This window comes from Barbus barbus, assembly GCF_936440315.1.
Source record: "Barbus barbus genome assembly, chromosome: 8".
NCBI lineage: Eukaryota > Metazoa > Chordata > Actinopteri > Cypriniformes > Cyprinidae > Barbus > Barbus barbus.
Genome location: NC_136736.1, coordinates 35,295,860 through 35,311,397, shown reverse-complemented (window position 1 = coordinate 35,311,397; position 15,538 = coordinate 35,295,860). Strand labels below are relative to the sequence as shown.

General features: G+C 36.5%; 1 protein-coding gene across 4 annotated transcripts; it reads left to right on the top strand.

Annotated features, from left to right (window-relative positions):
- Window positions 1–993: 993 nt before the first annotated feature.
- LOC306873961 (transcription factor Dp-1-like) lies at window positions 994–15,504 on the top strand. 4 transcript variants are annotated; one of them, XM_079423570.1, is made up of 13 exons: window positions 994–1,182; window positions 1,966–2,058; window positions 2,457–2,526; window positions 3,899–3,965; window positions 5,366–5,475; window positions 6,339–6,448; window positions 7,404–7,566; window positions 9,274–9,420; window positions 9,492–9,560; window positions 11,141–11,292; window positions 12,646–12,812; window positions 12,936–12,990; window positions 14,346–15,504. In XM_079423570.1, the coding sequence occupies exons 3-13, from the start codon at window positions 2,515–2,517 to the stop codon at window positions 14,473–14,475; spliced, it is 1,182 nt and encodes a 393-aa protein (XP_079279696.1). In that variant the 5' UTR covers window positions 994–1,182; window positions 1,966–2,058; window positions 2,457–2,514; the 3' UTR covers window positions 14,476–15,504. The 4 variants fall into 4 exon arrangements, with proteins under 4 accessions (XP_079279696.1, XP_079279697.1, XP_079279698.1 ...); XM_079423573.1 differs by having other exon boundaries at window positions 1,036–1,182; window positions 5,372–5,475; window positions 14,346–14,991; XM_079423571.1 differs by lacking the exon at window positions 1,966–2,058 and having other exon boundaries at window positions 1,032–1,182; window positions 14,346–15,500.
- The last annotated feature ends 34 nt before the right edge of the window (window positions 15,505–15,538 follow it).

Genomic DNA, 15,538 nt, shown 5'->3' with positions numbered 1-15,538 from the left:
CTTCAGTTGTTGAGGGTTTTCTTTATTTGTTAGGTGCAAGATATGAGATTTTTGTGTATTTGCACACATGCATGGTCAGAAACAACAAACACACATTATGTGATGATAAAACAATAACAGTGACATACTAAAACAATCTTACACATCATCAAAGGAGCAGCCAGATATACAATAGATAGATAATAGATAGATGATTGATCGATCTGTACTGTAATGATCACCAACAAAGAAGCCCAAGTAGATGTTGACTGAATGTCTAGATCACTTGTTTTAAAAGCTTTCATCCAGTAATAAAAGTAAATATGCACTCTAAAACAAATCCGTAACATTTACAGTAAAATTCTACTGTAAAAAATACAGTAACAACATTTTAGGTGTTATGGTTTTAACTTAAACTTACAGTTAAATGTAATTTCATTAGCTGATATAATGTTAATGTGCCGATCTATTAAAGTACTGAAATCTGTTTTGTAGCTGAGATACACTGATAACCACCCAATGCAGGTGATGATGAGAAAGACACATGAACCAATGAATGTGTTTGTGTTCATCTACTTTGGAATGAGTTTTGTATCTATCTCCCAGAAAAAAAACACTTTTGATATTATTTTCTTTTATATATTGTTCATCTTTTTATTATACATGCCAATTTTTTTATTCACAAATGTAAACTTTTGAGTAGGAACCCGCTGTCAATTTTTCTGGTTGATTATAATTCTTACGTTTTATCTTTGATGGGCATAAAAAACAAGAAATCTTTCAAAAGTCAAAAACTGCTTTAATTGGTTCATGTAGTGTTATTTACTTATTTGTTTTTTAGTTTATTTAATTTACTTTCTTCTTTGTATTATTTTTTTAGATATGCTTTCCTCTATTGTTCTTGATATTGTATAGTTTTATACTTGTTATAAAGTATTTTGGCATTAATTAAAAAAAGAAAAAAGTTTAGAGTCTTTCGATGCGTTACGTGCGGAGTTGTGAATACGCGCTGACGTCACACCGCGCGTATCCAATCAGCGCGCTTCCTCACGGGACACCGCCAAGCTCAGTTTGACTGCTGTGTGTAGCAGCTGAGGCGGCTCGCGCTGACGCTCCGATTCCGGCGCGATAAATACAGATTTCGTCCATCTAACTGTACATATCAGCGCGAGTTATGACACGGCTGTGAGCGGGCTGGCTAAGGTGAGAGAAAGGGCGACGATCAGCGTGTGTTAATGAAGTTTGTGTGTCGTGTGTGAGTGTAACGCAAGTGGAAGCGTTAGCTCGCTAGGTTCGGTTAGCTTAGCTGTAGCCGCGTCGAGCTAACGCGATATATAGTTATCTAACGTTAATAAGGAGCGAACGACGCGTCTACAGCGCGACGCGAGGATGATTCGCACGCTTCATCTGAACACAAAACGAGTCAGAAAGTGCGACTTCTGTTTGTTTATGTTTACAGCACGCGCGTTACTCACTGATAAATACTCCTCTTAATCTAATCAACATGGGGTTGAGCTTATTAAACATGCATTAATAACCACATATCTGACTCTGTGCGAGTTTGCATGGTTGGGTAATTTATAATGTAGGTCATCTGTCATCAGTTTAGTCAGTTGTGACTGTATCCTCCTCATCATCATCCTCCTCTTCCTCATCCTCCTCATCATCCTCATCATCCCCCCCTCCTCCTCATCCTCCTCCTCCTCCTCCTCCTCCTCTTCCTCCTCCTCATCCTCCTCCTCCTCTTCCTCCTCCTCATCATTATCATCCTCTTCCTCCTTCTCCTCTTCCTCATCATCATCAGCTGCCAGTGTTTTTATCAGCTCTCTTTTGTTTAAATGCGAACTCTAAAGCATTCGTCCGTGTTTTTTTCGTTTGGTCTGTTTTATAAATCCACAAAGCCGTTGCACTGCTCAGATGCGACGAATATCAGAGTAAACAACGATTCTTTGCACTGGATTCCGTCTGAATGTGTTTGCTGAATAGGGACTGATGACATCACCTGGAAGGAAAGTGGAATGAGTCTCAGGAGAATATTGTTAAGTGTCTTTCAGAAGTCAGAAACAGCTGTATTGCCAAGTAGGTTTGTTTTAGTGTCGCAAGCTTCCAGTACACAGAGACCGCAACAACACATAATGAGAAATAACATGTGAATATAGTACAGTATATAAACTAAATATTGAAAAAGAAAATAAATATGCTATAGATAAAATAGAATAAGATGTAGGGATTTACTAGGCTGTACGGTGGTTAACAAATAAATATAAGGTTATTGCATGTGTTTTATTGCACTATGGGGAGAAGATTTAACTGTTCCTGAGGTATGTGGAAACTATATGCTAAACTGTATATACTATTAAACTATATACTAAATAACATCTTAATTCAGATTAAAATGATTCGCGTCTGTTTTGATGCCATGTTGTTTTTTTAAGCTTTGAAGCAGATTGTTTCATGTGTAATATTTGTGTTTTCAGCTGAACTGCCGTCACAGACCAAAGACTGACCACACGCTCCGGTCACTGCACAGACATCATGGCGAAAGATGTGAGAATCACACACTTTACAAGATTACACACTCAAACATGTGTTTATTGCAGGGTTATTATAGTTTCATATAACTGAAAGCCATTCAAAAACACTTCTCTTCATATAAAACATTGTGTCTTTGCTAGTTGCCAAGACTAGGGATGAGGGATGTTCGTTTTTTTGACCGATTAATACAATCAGTTGCTGAAAAAATAATCACCAAACACCAATGACTTGTACATACACTATATGGACAAAAGTGTTGGGACACCCCCTTCTTTAGAAGAGAAGGCACTTCCAAAACTGGCAACAAAGATGGAGGCATAATTCATGTATTTAAAAACTGTACATCTCTGTTGCAACAGTTTTGGACGTGTCTAAAATGACTGAACCCTTATACAAGTGTTTGGTGATGAGTTTTTGGCTCAAGGTCTGCATATAAAGTCACAGCAGAGGAGTTCAGCTGGGATCAGGACTTGGCTTTCTGCAGACCAGTCAAGTTCTTCCACACTGACTCAATCAATCATGTCTTTCTGAACCGTGTCTTATACCCAGAGACACTGTCATGTTTAGGTATTTTGAGTATTTTATTTATGCAATGGTGAAAAAAATTGTCAAAATACATGGGGAAAAACAGGAAAAACCACCTTCGGCCCAGTGCTTCATTTTGTTCAGCTTCAGCCAAGCATTTTCATTTTGGTGCATCCCTAGCCAAGACAATAATTATCTGTTGAATATAACTGAAATTAAAATTGATAAAACTATGTAAACAACAACTCTACTAAAACTTACTAAAAAGGAAAAGAAAAGAAAATGTACAAATAAAAACTTATAAAGTATCTCAGTACTAAAATAACACTGGTTTAATACAGCCTTTATTTCTTTGTTTACATAAGTTTAGTTATATTTTACATATCTAGTTTACATTTGGTAATTTTGTATTGTGGTTTAGTCTGAATCGACCATTTAAGGAAGACAATGTAAAAGTCACACACACAAGTGTGGATGAAATGAACAGATCTAGCAGCACAGAAACAGTGATGATTCTAGTTAATCCTGATGTGAGCCGTGACGATACGGGATGTTCATGTTGAGCTGAAACTGAGCTCTGTGTGTGTGGTTCTTCAGGCACTCACTGAAACTCGTCTGTTGCCTCATGTCATTATCAAAGCTGCAAGCCTTGCACATTTCATTTCTCATTACATCTCGCTTTTTCTTTTTCTTCTAAAGTTTAGATGGTTTCTATGGTTACACCAGAGATTACTAGACACAACCAGCAGCCAATTAACTCATGTTGATGTTGATTCCAGTATAACAGTATATTGATCATTATAATCTCAAAGAAGCCTTAGAGGAGAGTCATCTGCTCATGGTTCTCTCTGATCTTCAGGCTGGACTCAAAGAAACCAGTGGAGAGATAAAGCTGTTTGTCAACCAGAATCTGAGTCCAGGGAAACGTGAGTACACACTAACCATTAATCGGTTCAGTGCATGATGGGTAATGACACCTGATTCACTAAGGGTCTTATCAATAAGATACAAATTCAATAAGATTTCAATAAGAATTACAATATGCAAAATATAACTATGAAGCTTTGTGGTCTTATCGTGACATAAATCATTATTCCTGTTAACATGAGACTAGTTTAATCCAGTACTTCCTGTTAAAAGTAGAGCTCGACCACTTTATTATAAGAGCCCATTTGTAACATTAAGGTTAATGAAAGCTGTGTAAGAATTGTTCCTTGTTAGAATGTTAATTTCAACATTTATTATTGCTAATACATTTTTAAATTTTAAAGTTTCTTCTGTTAACATTACTTAATGAACTAACGTTATTGATTGATTTAATATTAATATTTTTATTAATTTACAAATTATGGTTCAGTAGCGTCTCTTTATAGTATAGCACTATATAGTAAAGCACTATTTTAGTTTTCTTTCCGTATCATTTTAAAAACTATCGGTTGATTAATCTGTATCAGCCAGTGTGGTCCAACCTAGGTATCGGTAAAATCCACTATCGGTCCACCTCCAGTTACAAGCACACCACAACTTAAAAGGTTGGGGTCCGTAAGATGTTTTTTAAACCTTTTATTCATCAGTTACACATTAAAATTGATCAAAAGTGTCAATGAAGACATTTATAATGTTACAAAAGATTTCTATTTCAAATAAATGCTGTTCTCTTGAACTTTCTATTCATCTGTGAATCCTGAAAAATAAAACGTATCACAGTTTCCACAAAAATATTGGGTGGCACAACTGTGTTCAACATTGATGATAATCAGAAATGTTAATATTTGCTAATATGCAAATCAGTATATTATTATGATTTCTGAAGATCATGTGACTCTGAAGACTGGAGTAATGATGCTGAAAATACAGCTGCAGATCACAGAAATACATTACACTTTAACACATATTCACATAGAAAACAGATATTTTTAATTGTAATATTTTACTGTATTTTTGATCATAAATGCAGCTTTGGTGAGCAGGAGAGACTTCTTTAACAGTAAACATCTTACTGACCTCAAACTTCTGGTGGTGTAGTTAACCTGGGAAGGGATGAATTCATTTTCTGAGATCACCTCAAATGACTCCTATTTTTGTTTAGAAAAATGAATAAAAGCACTTTAAGCTTGTTTTTGCTTTTTTATTGTAGCTGCTTTACTGTAAAAAAAACATCTGCTTGTTATAATCAGCTGAGAATGAGTTAGGAGTTACTCCTTGTTGTGCTCATGTGGTGACGGAGGCTTCCTGACCTGCAGGGGTCGCTGTGATGAAACACACTGCACGTGTTCATCAGGACTCATGAGTGTGTGTGTGTGTGTGTGTGTGTGTGTGTGTGCAGCTGCAGGTGTTCTGTCCTTCCTGACGGTTCATCCGGCATCAGTCTCTGCGGTCAAACAGATTCTGCCCAAAACACTCACCGCTGCAGGCGTTAACATGCTGCCACACATGGTAAGACGCTTACAATCAATACTCCATGTTTACTGAATCCTGCTCTCGAGTCACATGACGACACGCTGACCCCTCCCACCGTCTCCATGGCGATAAGCCCTCCATTAACATTGTGTGAGGTGACCTGGGAGAGTCTGTAAGCGGATCACAGAGCGCTGGAGTCAGCAGGATTACTCTCCTCATCATCCTATTATCATAGATGCACACTCCTCACCTTTCAGTGACAATTCACTTTTTAGGGATCAAAATGTGTCATCTGTGAGATTTGCTTAGATCCAGTGAGAAAGTGTTTTTATGAGAGGGGGGGGCCTTACAAGGGTAAATAAAGAACTGGGGCCGGTCGCATAAACTGTTTAGACAAGTCTTAAAAAGTTAGTCATCTAATTTGTTTTTTTTTCTAGACTGGTCATAACTTTTAATTCAGTTATGAAAAGGTAGATTGCTCTTATTTGTATTGGAAAAGTAAGACTAATTACCCCTTGGAAACTGCTAGTTGGTTAAACTAGTTCTTAAAACACAGTTGGGGCTAAGTTTATGCAGCTGGCCCCTGATTGTTTCATTAAGTTTTATATAGTATTTTCTTTGCTCTTTACTTCAAAAACTGTCTAAAAGGGGTCATATTTTATTACATACTTAGTTGAGTGCATAAGTTTTTTTTATGCGCATCTTGACGTTTCAATCCTGCGTGTTTTTATTTTTTTATTTTTTGTGATATCCCAAAATGTGCATAAAAGTAGGTGGATGGAAACTTAACTATAGCCATCTAATCAGCATCGATTTGTTTTCCCAGCCCTACTATTTGTGTGTTGAGAATTGCAGTGATGATGAGTGTCCTGTGGTCTGGTGTGTCTCTGTTCCCGCAGGTGATAGGAACTCCTCAGAGGAGCAGTGTTCCCACCGGCCTCCTGTTAACCAGCCCACACACACCAGCCACACACCTGCAGACACAAGAGTCCTCGCCCTGGTCGACTGGGTTAGTTAACCCGCCTGCACCATTCTGGATAGATTGAGAAGCACCTTCTTTTTTTTGGTCTCAAATAGAGATTACGATTCTCCCATGATTCTGAACTAAACAAAACAATGTGTGAGAATTGCTGCAGTCTATTTAAAAGTGTTTAATCGTTTGACAGCACAAATATTTATACATAATATAAATATAAGAATAAATATACAAGTAAATATTTTCTAAATGTATGAGTGTATTCATAGCTGCTCTGTTACGTGCATCCTGTCACTGTTTAAACTGCCCTGTCAATCATCTTGTCAGTTAAAATCATCCACATTTCGTTTAATTTGATTTCCTTCCATATTGGAGAGAAATGAAGATGCACATCGCGGGTCTTTCATGCCGAGAACTCTGCTCATGTGTTTGCATAATGATGCATTTAAAAGTTAATGACCAAACGTATCATTATAAAAGTTCACAGTGTTGCTGCAGATGAAATATAATGTGGATAACATTAAATTGATATTTTTTATCAGGTTAGACATTATCACTCAAATCCCTTTATCTACTTGTCTGTCAGTCGCGCTTATCCGCCATGTTTGTAGTTTTTTAATACTTGTTATGCGTGTTTGTAGTTCTAACCGAATCCACGTCCACCGCGCAATGTCTTCTGGGTACTATTAGCCGTTAGAGTGTGCATCGATCCGCACTTCGAATTCTAACCGGAAATAGTAGACCATCCGGGAATCTTTGGCATACTTATTTAAACATACTATGATTTGGGACATACTAATTCTATTTTTGAATACTATTTAGGACGGATAGTATGAGAATTGGGACACAGCATGTGTTTACAGAAACAATGTTATCGTTCACTGACATGCTTTGTTTATTTGTACCTGTTCATGGAAAGCGTTGACTGTAAACCTCACTGATGCTGTGATGATACCCATAACCTCCTGTCATGTGACTCCTCTGGCAGGCGCAGCAGGAAGGGCGATAAGAACGGGAAGGGCTTGCGGCATTTCTCCATGAAGGTGTGTGAGAAGGTGCAGAAGAAAGTGTTGACGTCCTACAACGAGGTGGCAGACGAGCTGGTGTCCGAGTTGAGCTCCGGAGACAACAACATCTCCCCGAACGATGCGGTCGGTCCCTAACCTCACCCTCACTTCCTGTCAGACTTCCTGTCGTGTGCTGGCTTCTGTGAGAAATCACTCTCGAAGTCTTGATGCCAGAAGATGCACTTTATTATCAGCAGTGTTGGGAAAGGTTACTTTAGAAATGTAATAGTTTAATAGATAATTCCTCTATTTCTAAAAAATAAAAACATTAAATTCAAATTAATCGATAAAATCTGAAAAATCACCCAGCCCTAGTTACAGATTACAAGTTACCCTAATTAAGATGTAGTGTAACTATTACAATTGCTTTATTAAATAAATTCAATTAGAAGTAAAATTTTGTTAGGGATAAAAATCTAGCTCAGCTTCTGCTCGGACTCTAGGGAGCCCTTTTACATTACTATAAGATTACCATTAACAACAGAGCTTAAATTCTTAAACTTAAACTTAAATTCACTGTTTTTAACTATAATAATCAACACTCAAAATTAAGTGAAAGTGAAGTGACATACGGCCAAGTGTGGTGACCCATACTCGGAATTTGTGCTCTGCATTTAACCCATCCAACGTGCACACACACACAGCAGTGAACACACACACACACACACAGCAGTGAACACACACACACACAGCAGTGAACACACACAGCAGTGAACACACACACACAGCAGTGAACACACACACACAGCAGTGAACACACACACCGTGAACACACACACACACACACAGCAGTACACACACACACACAGCAGTGAACACACACACACAGCAGTGAACACACACACCGTGAACACACACACACACACACACACACAGCAGTACACACACACACACAGCAGTGAACACACACACACACACACAGCAGTGAACACACACACACAGCAGTGAACACACACCCGGAGCAGTGGGCAGCATTTATGCTGCAGCGCCCGGGGAGCAGTTGGGGGTTCGGTGCCTTGCTCAAGGGCACCTCAGTCGTGGTATTGAGGGTGGAGAGAGCGCTGGACATTCACTCCCCCCACCTACAATCCCTGCCGGCCCGAGACTCGAACCCACAACCTTTGGATTACGAGTCCGACTCTCTAACCATTAGGCCATGACTTCCCCATGACTTTGTATGCAAACATGTTTTTTAAATTAACTTCTAAATTATACAATTTCTATTTTGCTGTAGACACTGATGAAATGCTACGTGACTTTTTGTTTACAAGCTGTTTTAATGACGTTCTTTCTGCAATTGAAACACTGAGCGATTACGTGAGGGCTCAGATGTTCACTCATGTTTATTTTGTGTTAAAACTACACTGCAAAAAATGCTTTTCTCAATTGGATTTTTTGCCTTGTTTTCAGCCCAGATATCTAAAAATTCTTAAATCAAGAAGTATTTTCTAGAGGAGTTAAAATTCTAGACAAAATTGAGTTGTTTCAAAATAATCTTGTTTTCTGTTTGAAATGAGATTATTTATCTGACCCCACTGGCAGATTATTTAGCTTGTTCTAAGCAAAACCTCACTTAATTTTGACTTGTTTTTTTTCTGAAAACAAGACAGTAATCGTAACTTGTCTAGAAAATTCTTCTTGATTTTAAGAATTTTGTGATATCTGGACTGGAAACAAGACAAAAAAAAAAAATCTAAGAAAGATGCATTTTTTGCAGTGCAGCCCTACTATATTGATCATACTTGATGAATTCATATTTTGGTTATTAAGCTCGTGTGCTTTCTCCTCCAGCATGTGTATGACCAGAAGAACATCCGGCGACGGGTTTACGACGCTCTCAACGTCCTGATGGCCATGAACATCATCTCCAAAGACAAGAAGGAGATCAAATGGATCGGATTCCCCACCAACTCTGCGCAGGAGTGTCAGGACCTGGAGGTCAGTGAGTCTGTGGCTTTCTGTCGGGTTTGTGTTGATGAACGCCTGTGAACCTGTCTTCTGTCCTGAAGGCGGAGCGGCAGAGACGACTGGAGAGGATCAAACACAAGCAGTCGCAGCTGCAGGAACTCATACTGCAGGTACATCGCATCACTTCCTGTCTGTCACAGTGAGCTTCTCCTTCATATGGACAAAGTGTACAATGAAAGAACAGTAACGTGAGACTTCAGTTAAAGCACAAGCCTCAGAACTGAATTCTGTTTTTCAGCATCCAGTTTAATATATATACCAGTCAGAAGTTTTTGAACAGCAAGATGTTAATGCTTCTTAAAGAAATCTCTTCTGCTCACCAAGCCTGCATTTATTTGATGCAAAAACAGTATGATATAGTGTATAATGTTACAAAAGCTTTTTATTTCAGATAAATGCAGATCTTTGGATCTTTCTATTCATCAAAGAATCCTGAAAACAAAATGTACTCAACTGTTGTAAATATAGATGATAATAATCAGAAATGTTTGTTGAGCAGTAAATCAGTATATTATTATGATTTCTGAAGATCATGTGACTCTGAAGACTGCAGTAATGATGCTGGAAATACAGCTGCAGATCATAGAAATAAATTACACTTTAACACATATTCACAGAGAAAACCATTACTTTAAATAGTAACAATATTTCACAATATTACTGCTTTTGCTGTATTTTGAATCAAATAAATGCAGGCTTGGTGAGCAGAAGAGACTTCTTTATAAAACATTAAAAATCTGACTGTTTAAAAACCTTTGTATGTTTGTGTGTGTGTGTGTGTGTGTGTATATATTACAGTTAAGAACATTTACACCTCAATTTTCATTACAGGTGTCTTATTTAATGGCATTTAGTTTCATAAAACAATACAAATGAAATTAAATGTTTTATGTAGACAATTTTCTTTATTAACTGCACAATATTTTCATTAAAATTAAGCACATTTAAGCCTCAGACTGTCATTACAGATGTCTTATAACAGCATTTATTTTGCTAAAACAATTTAAATTAAATCACAAAGAAATGTTTTTTGTGTATTTGTGTGTGTGGATACGCTTTAATTAATTGCACAATATAAGCACATTTGAGCACCAAATTATTTAAGTGTTTAGTTTAATAAAACAATACAAACAAAATGAAATATATTTTTTGTGTAAATATTTTTTTAATTATTAATTGCACAATATTTTCACGTCAGTTAAGCATATTTGAGCACCAAATTATTTAACTGTTAAGATTGATAAAACAATATAAATAAATTGCATAGAAAATGAAATGTATATTTATATATAAAGACTTTTTTTTATTAATTGCACAATATTTGCATGACAATTAAGCACATTTAAGTCCTAAATTTTATTACAGTTGTCTTATTTAACAGCATTTGGTTTGGAAAAAAAAGAGAGAAAATAAATCAAATAAAATTATTATAATTTTTTTAAGGAAAATTAAACACATTTGAACCCTGCACTTTTATTACAAATATTTTATTTGTAATTTTTTAGTTTGTTTGTTTTTTGTATAGTGTTAGTTTTATTTAGCTTAAATTGACTAATAAAATAAGTAGCTTTGCTTGATCTGAAATGTATTTTAACTACAGAAGCCACTTTGCTTTCTCTCCTGCTGTCTGCGTGTGTCGTGCTCAAGATGTTGAGTGATTCCCATTTGTCTGGTTTCTCTTGATTTGCAGCAAATCGCCTTTAAAAACCTGGTTCAACGCAATCGTCAGGCGGAGCAGCAGAACAAGAGCGCTCCATCTCCAAACACCATCATCCACCTGCCCTTCATCATCGTCAACACCAGCAAGAGAACCGTCATCGACTGCAGCATCTCCAACGACAAGTGAGCAGTCGTGTTAATTAATGCAGTTTAATCACTGATAGATGGATTACATGATTGATTTCTGTCTCCTCTAATGCTCATTCTTGTTTATTTGCTGCTGTAACTAGTAGTAAAGAGATGATCAACGATCTGGCAGCACACATTAAAGAGCCTCAAAAATGCATTTAATGTTTCCGTTTTGTGATAAAACTGACAGAATATGAAACTGAGACTTAGTTTCCAATCGAAAGTCACAGCTTGTTGTGATTATTGGATGGCAGGAGCTACAAATAATGTTCACGCATCAACAGAAAACAGCACGGACTGAAAGATTGACCTTGATTTATGAATCCATATCAGTATTGATTAATAATGAGGAAAGTTAATCCAGCTCTTGTGATTTTTCGATTAATCGTTTTTTTGATTGATTCTCAAAAGCCGTGAATCGATTATTTTCGGTATTTATTTCAGCAAACATTTAACACAAGGTCTGATTAAAGTGAATCTTGTTTGATTTAACGTGACGAAACTGATATATTAGCCTGCTATTGTGCAGTCTTGAGACTCGATGTAACAACACTACTACTAATACATATTAATAAAACATTTATCCTTGAAGGAATCGCGTTTTCTTTTTCATTTTATCAGTAAACCTCTGTTGTGCAGCACTTGGATTGCCAAAAAATAAAAGTTTAGTTTCCGTTTGAGAGGATAAATGAATGTTTATGCTTTCTTTTGATTACCAGAAAAATGAAGAGAAGCATTTTATAGGCCATATTATTGTTTAAAAAACAGGACCCTATACAACAAAATGAATAGTTTTAAAATACAGGTTTTAATTTCTTTTTATTAATGAACCATTTGTAAACTGATGTTTACTGTTCATTTTTTTAGAAATATCAATAGCATTTGTATTAAAACTGTATTCACTAAATGCAATCAAGCGATCGTGAATTGAATCAAGAATCGGTTTGAATTGAGAGCTTGTGAATTTAGAGCCGAATCAGGTCATGCACGGCAGAAAAGGCTGCTCTTAGTATTCTGGTCTTGTTTCTAGTCAAAATATCTAGATATTTCAAAATATTTAGTCGTGTTTCCAGGGGAAAAAACTAAGTGCATTTTGCTTCAAATAAATAAAATGATCTGCCAGAGCTGTAAGTAAAATAATCTTGTTTTAAGAGTCATTTCCTTCATCATTTTACTTGTTTTAAGGCAAAATGCAATTAATAATTGTTTTTTTTCCCTGGAAACAAGACTAAATGTCTTCTATAATCTTGTTTCTCTAGTAAATGCATCTTAAATGAATAATTTTGAGCTATTTTGACTAGAAACAGGACAAGAATAGTAAGATAAGCCTGCCTTCTGTCTCCGCAGGTTTGAGTATCTCTTCAACTTTGACAACATGTTTGAGATCCACGATGACGTGGAGGTGCTGAAGCGCATGGGCATGGCGTTTGGCCTGGAGTCGGGTCGCTGCAGCCCAGAGCAGCTAAAGATCGCCAAGACCCTCGTTCCCAAAGCCCTGCAGCCGTACGTCACAGGTGTGTGTCTCAACTCTTTTGAAGCTGCTTTGACTCAGTCTGTATTATATAAGTGCTATAGAAATGTGACTTGATCTGAGCTTCACGAGCGAGTGAAACGGATTTGTTTGTTTGATATTGTAGAAATGGCGCAGGGTGCCGTTAACCAGCTGATCGGAGAGCTGTCCCATGTGGCCACGTGAGTATCACATGATCTTAAAACATCATTTGATCATTTGGTTGACATTTAAGTAGTGATGCAACGAATACAAATTCTGGTCTGAAATCAGAAATTCAGTATGCACTTGGTCATATATATATATAATATTTGCGTAATTGTTAATATTATTGTACCAAAATTTATTAGAAAGTTTATTTTGTTTTCACCAAAAACAGAACATACATTTTATTTAACAATGAGTTAATTAATAAATGTTATATAATAAAGTTGTACACATTTAAATTGCACATAAGGCAGTTATGATGTCAGCTTTTTAATAACAGAACAAACATTCAGAGAGTGGCTGTAATGACTTGTTTTCATGACATGTTTTTTGAAATCTACATTAAATAATGAAGACAACAAGTTCAGTAAAATGTAATAAAGTGCATTATATTGATCAAAAAGCTATTTTTCTAGTTTATGGTCATTGGTTGTCTTTCCTGAGGTATATGTCAGCTGTTGTAGTTTATCCATGTTATGTGAAATAGACACTGACACAGAGTCAAAACACTAATTACTCTTCACTCCAAACACACTACCAGTCAGAAGCTTTACAGAGCAGTCTCTTCTGCTCAACAACCTGCATTTCATTGATCCAAAGTACAGCACAATTGTGAAATATTTCTATTATTTAAAATGTTTTCTCTGTGAATATGTGTTAAAGTGTAATGTATTTCTGTGATCTGCAGCTGTATTTCCAGCATCATTACTGCAGTCTTCAGTGTCACATGATCTTCAGAAATCATTATAATATACTGATTTACTGAATGTTTTAAACATTTGAGTACATTTTGTTTTTTTCAGGATTCTTTAATGAATAGAAAGATCCATTATAGAGGTTATAGAAATTAATACTTTTATTCAACAAGGATGCTTTAAATTGATGATAAAGACATTTATAATATTACAAAAGATTTCTATTTCAGATAAATGCTGTTCAGAACTTTCTTAAAATTTACACCTTTTTTTAATATAATCCCAGCTGTTTTCAACATGAGCTTTTTGAGCAGTAAATTAGAATATTATTTTTCTAAAGGATCATTTGAAACTGAAGACTGGAGTAATGATGCTAAAAATTCAGCTTTGATCACAGAAATAAATTACCTTTTAAAATATATTCAAATAGAAATCAGTTATTTTAAATAGTAAAAATATTTCAGAATATTACTGCTTTTGCTGTGCTTTGGATCAAATAAATGCAGGCTTGGTGAGCAGAAGAGACTTCTTTGGTAGTGCTTGACTGGTAGTGCATTTTGGGATAAACGGAACATTTTCAGTTGCTGAAATGTTTTAGTATTCAGCCAATAACAAGGGTTTCTGTGTGCGTCCAGTGACCGCGGCGCGTCCAGCTCCAACGGCTCCCACCACAGCAGCTCCAGGGTGGAGACGCCTACATCCTACATGGAGGAGGAAGAGGAGGACGATGAAGACGAGGAAGACTTTGATGATGAGGATGATTAGGACGGGTCAGGAGATGCTGTTTCAGAGTTTGAGCTCCAGAACCCGTCTTTGGGATCACATGCAGATTCCCTTTGTTCCCCCAGTTCTTGTTTGAAGCTCCATATTGTGATCCTGCTGTAAGGATTCCCTCAAATGCTTCCCATAAATCTTCAGCTCAGTCTATTATCTTCAGTAGCTTATGAGCAGATAAGCTCCAGTGATCGGCTCTTACTTCAGGGCTACTCTTGAAGAAACTCCTGCGCTGTGAGTTACACAGGGACGTTTAGCACTGTTCGCCGAGGCTGAATTTTTCTACCGTTTTGTTGTGATTCGCTCTCAAAGGCAGCTATTTTTGATATTGGAGCTTTTTTTGGACGTTTGTCGTTACAGATGGAGCTCTGATCACCGCAGCTCTTCAATCACAGACGTTATGAACAACTCCAAACAAACGTCCAGCCTTTTTTGTACAATGTAACAGATACTAAGGAAATATACTTTTCTTATTCATGTATAGAAATTAAACAAAGAATGATTTATATGCTTGTGTGGTTGTTTTGTGTCTGAGTGATGCGAAATAACATTATTAGATGTTTAAGAGCATTAGTATACAATATATATAAAAAAAAACATCTTCATATAGAGACTTTTTTTAAGCTTCCCAGCAGATCATTGGGAATAAAACCCAATCCTGCACACATTTTATTGTAGTTCTCAAATATTAATGGCATTAGTGAAAGCTTTCTGTTGGTTAATATGGGGAATTCATGCAAAATCTGCATGTGAAAATCTCTTCATCCAGCTTTTCTTGCTTGATGTGTCAGAAGGCAATCACATCTTTGAGATATGTTTCTGGCCAAATAACATGAGTGCTAATTCTGCAATATTTTTCTTGTTTTAGACATTTATTCACTTAGCAATATTAAATAGTTTGCAGTGGAGTGTCTGCATGAGCTCCTGAATGAAAATAACAATCAAGCGGTTCATACTGTATGTGTTCGGTCACTCATGTTCTGCAGAACCTCTATGATTAAATGTGACCTTGGACCACATTAGGGTCAGTTTTTTTGATAAATGATCTTTCCAT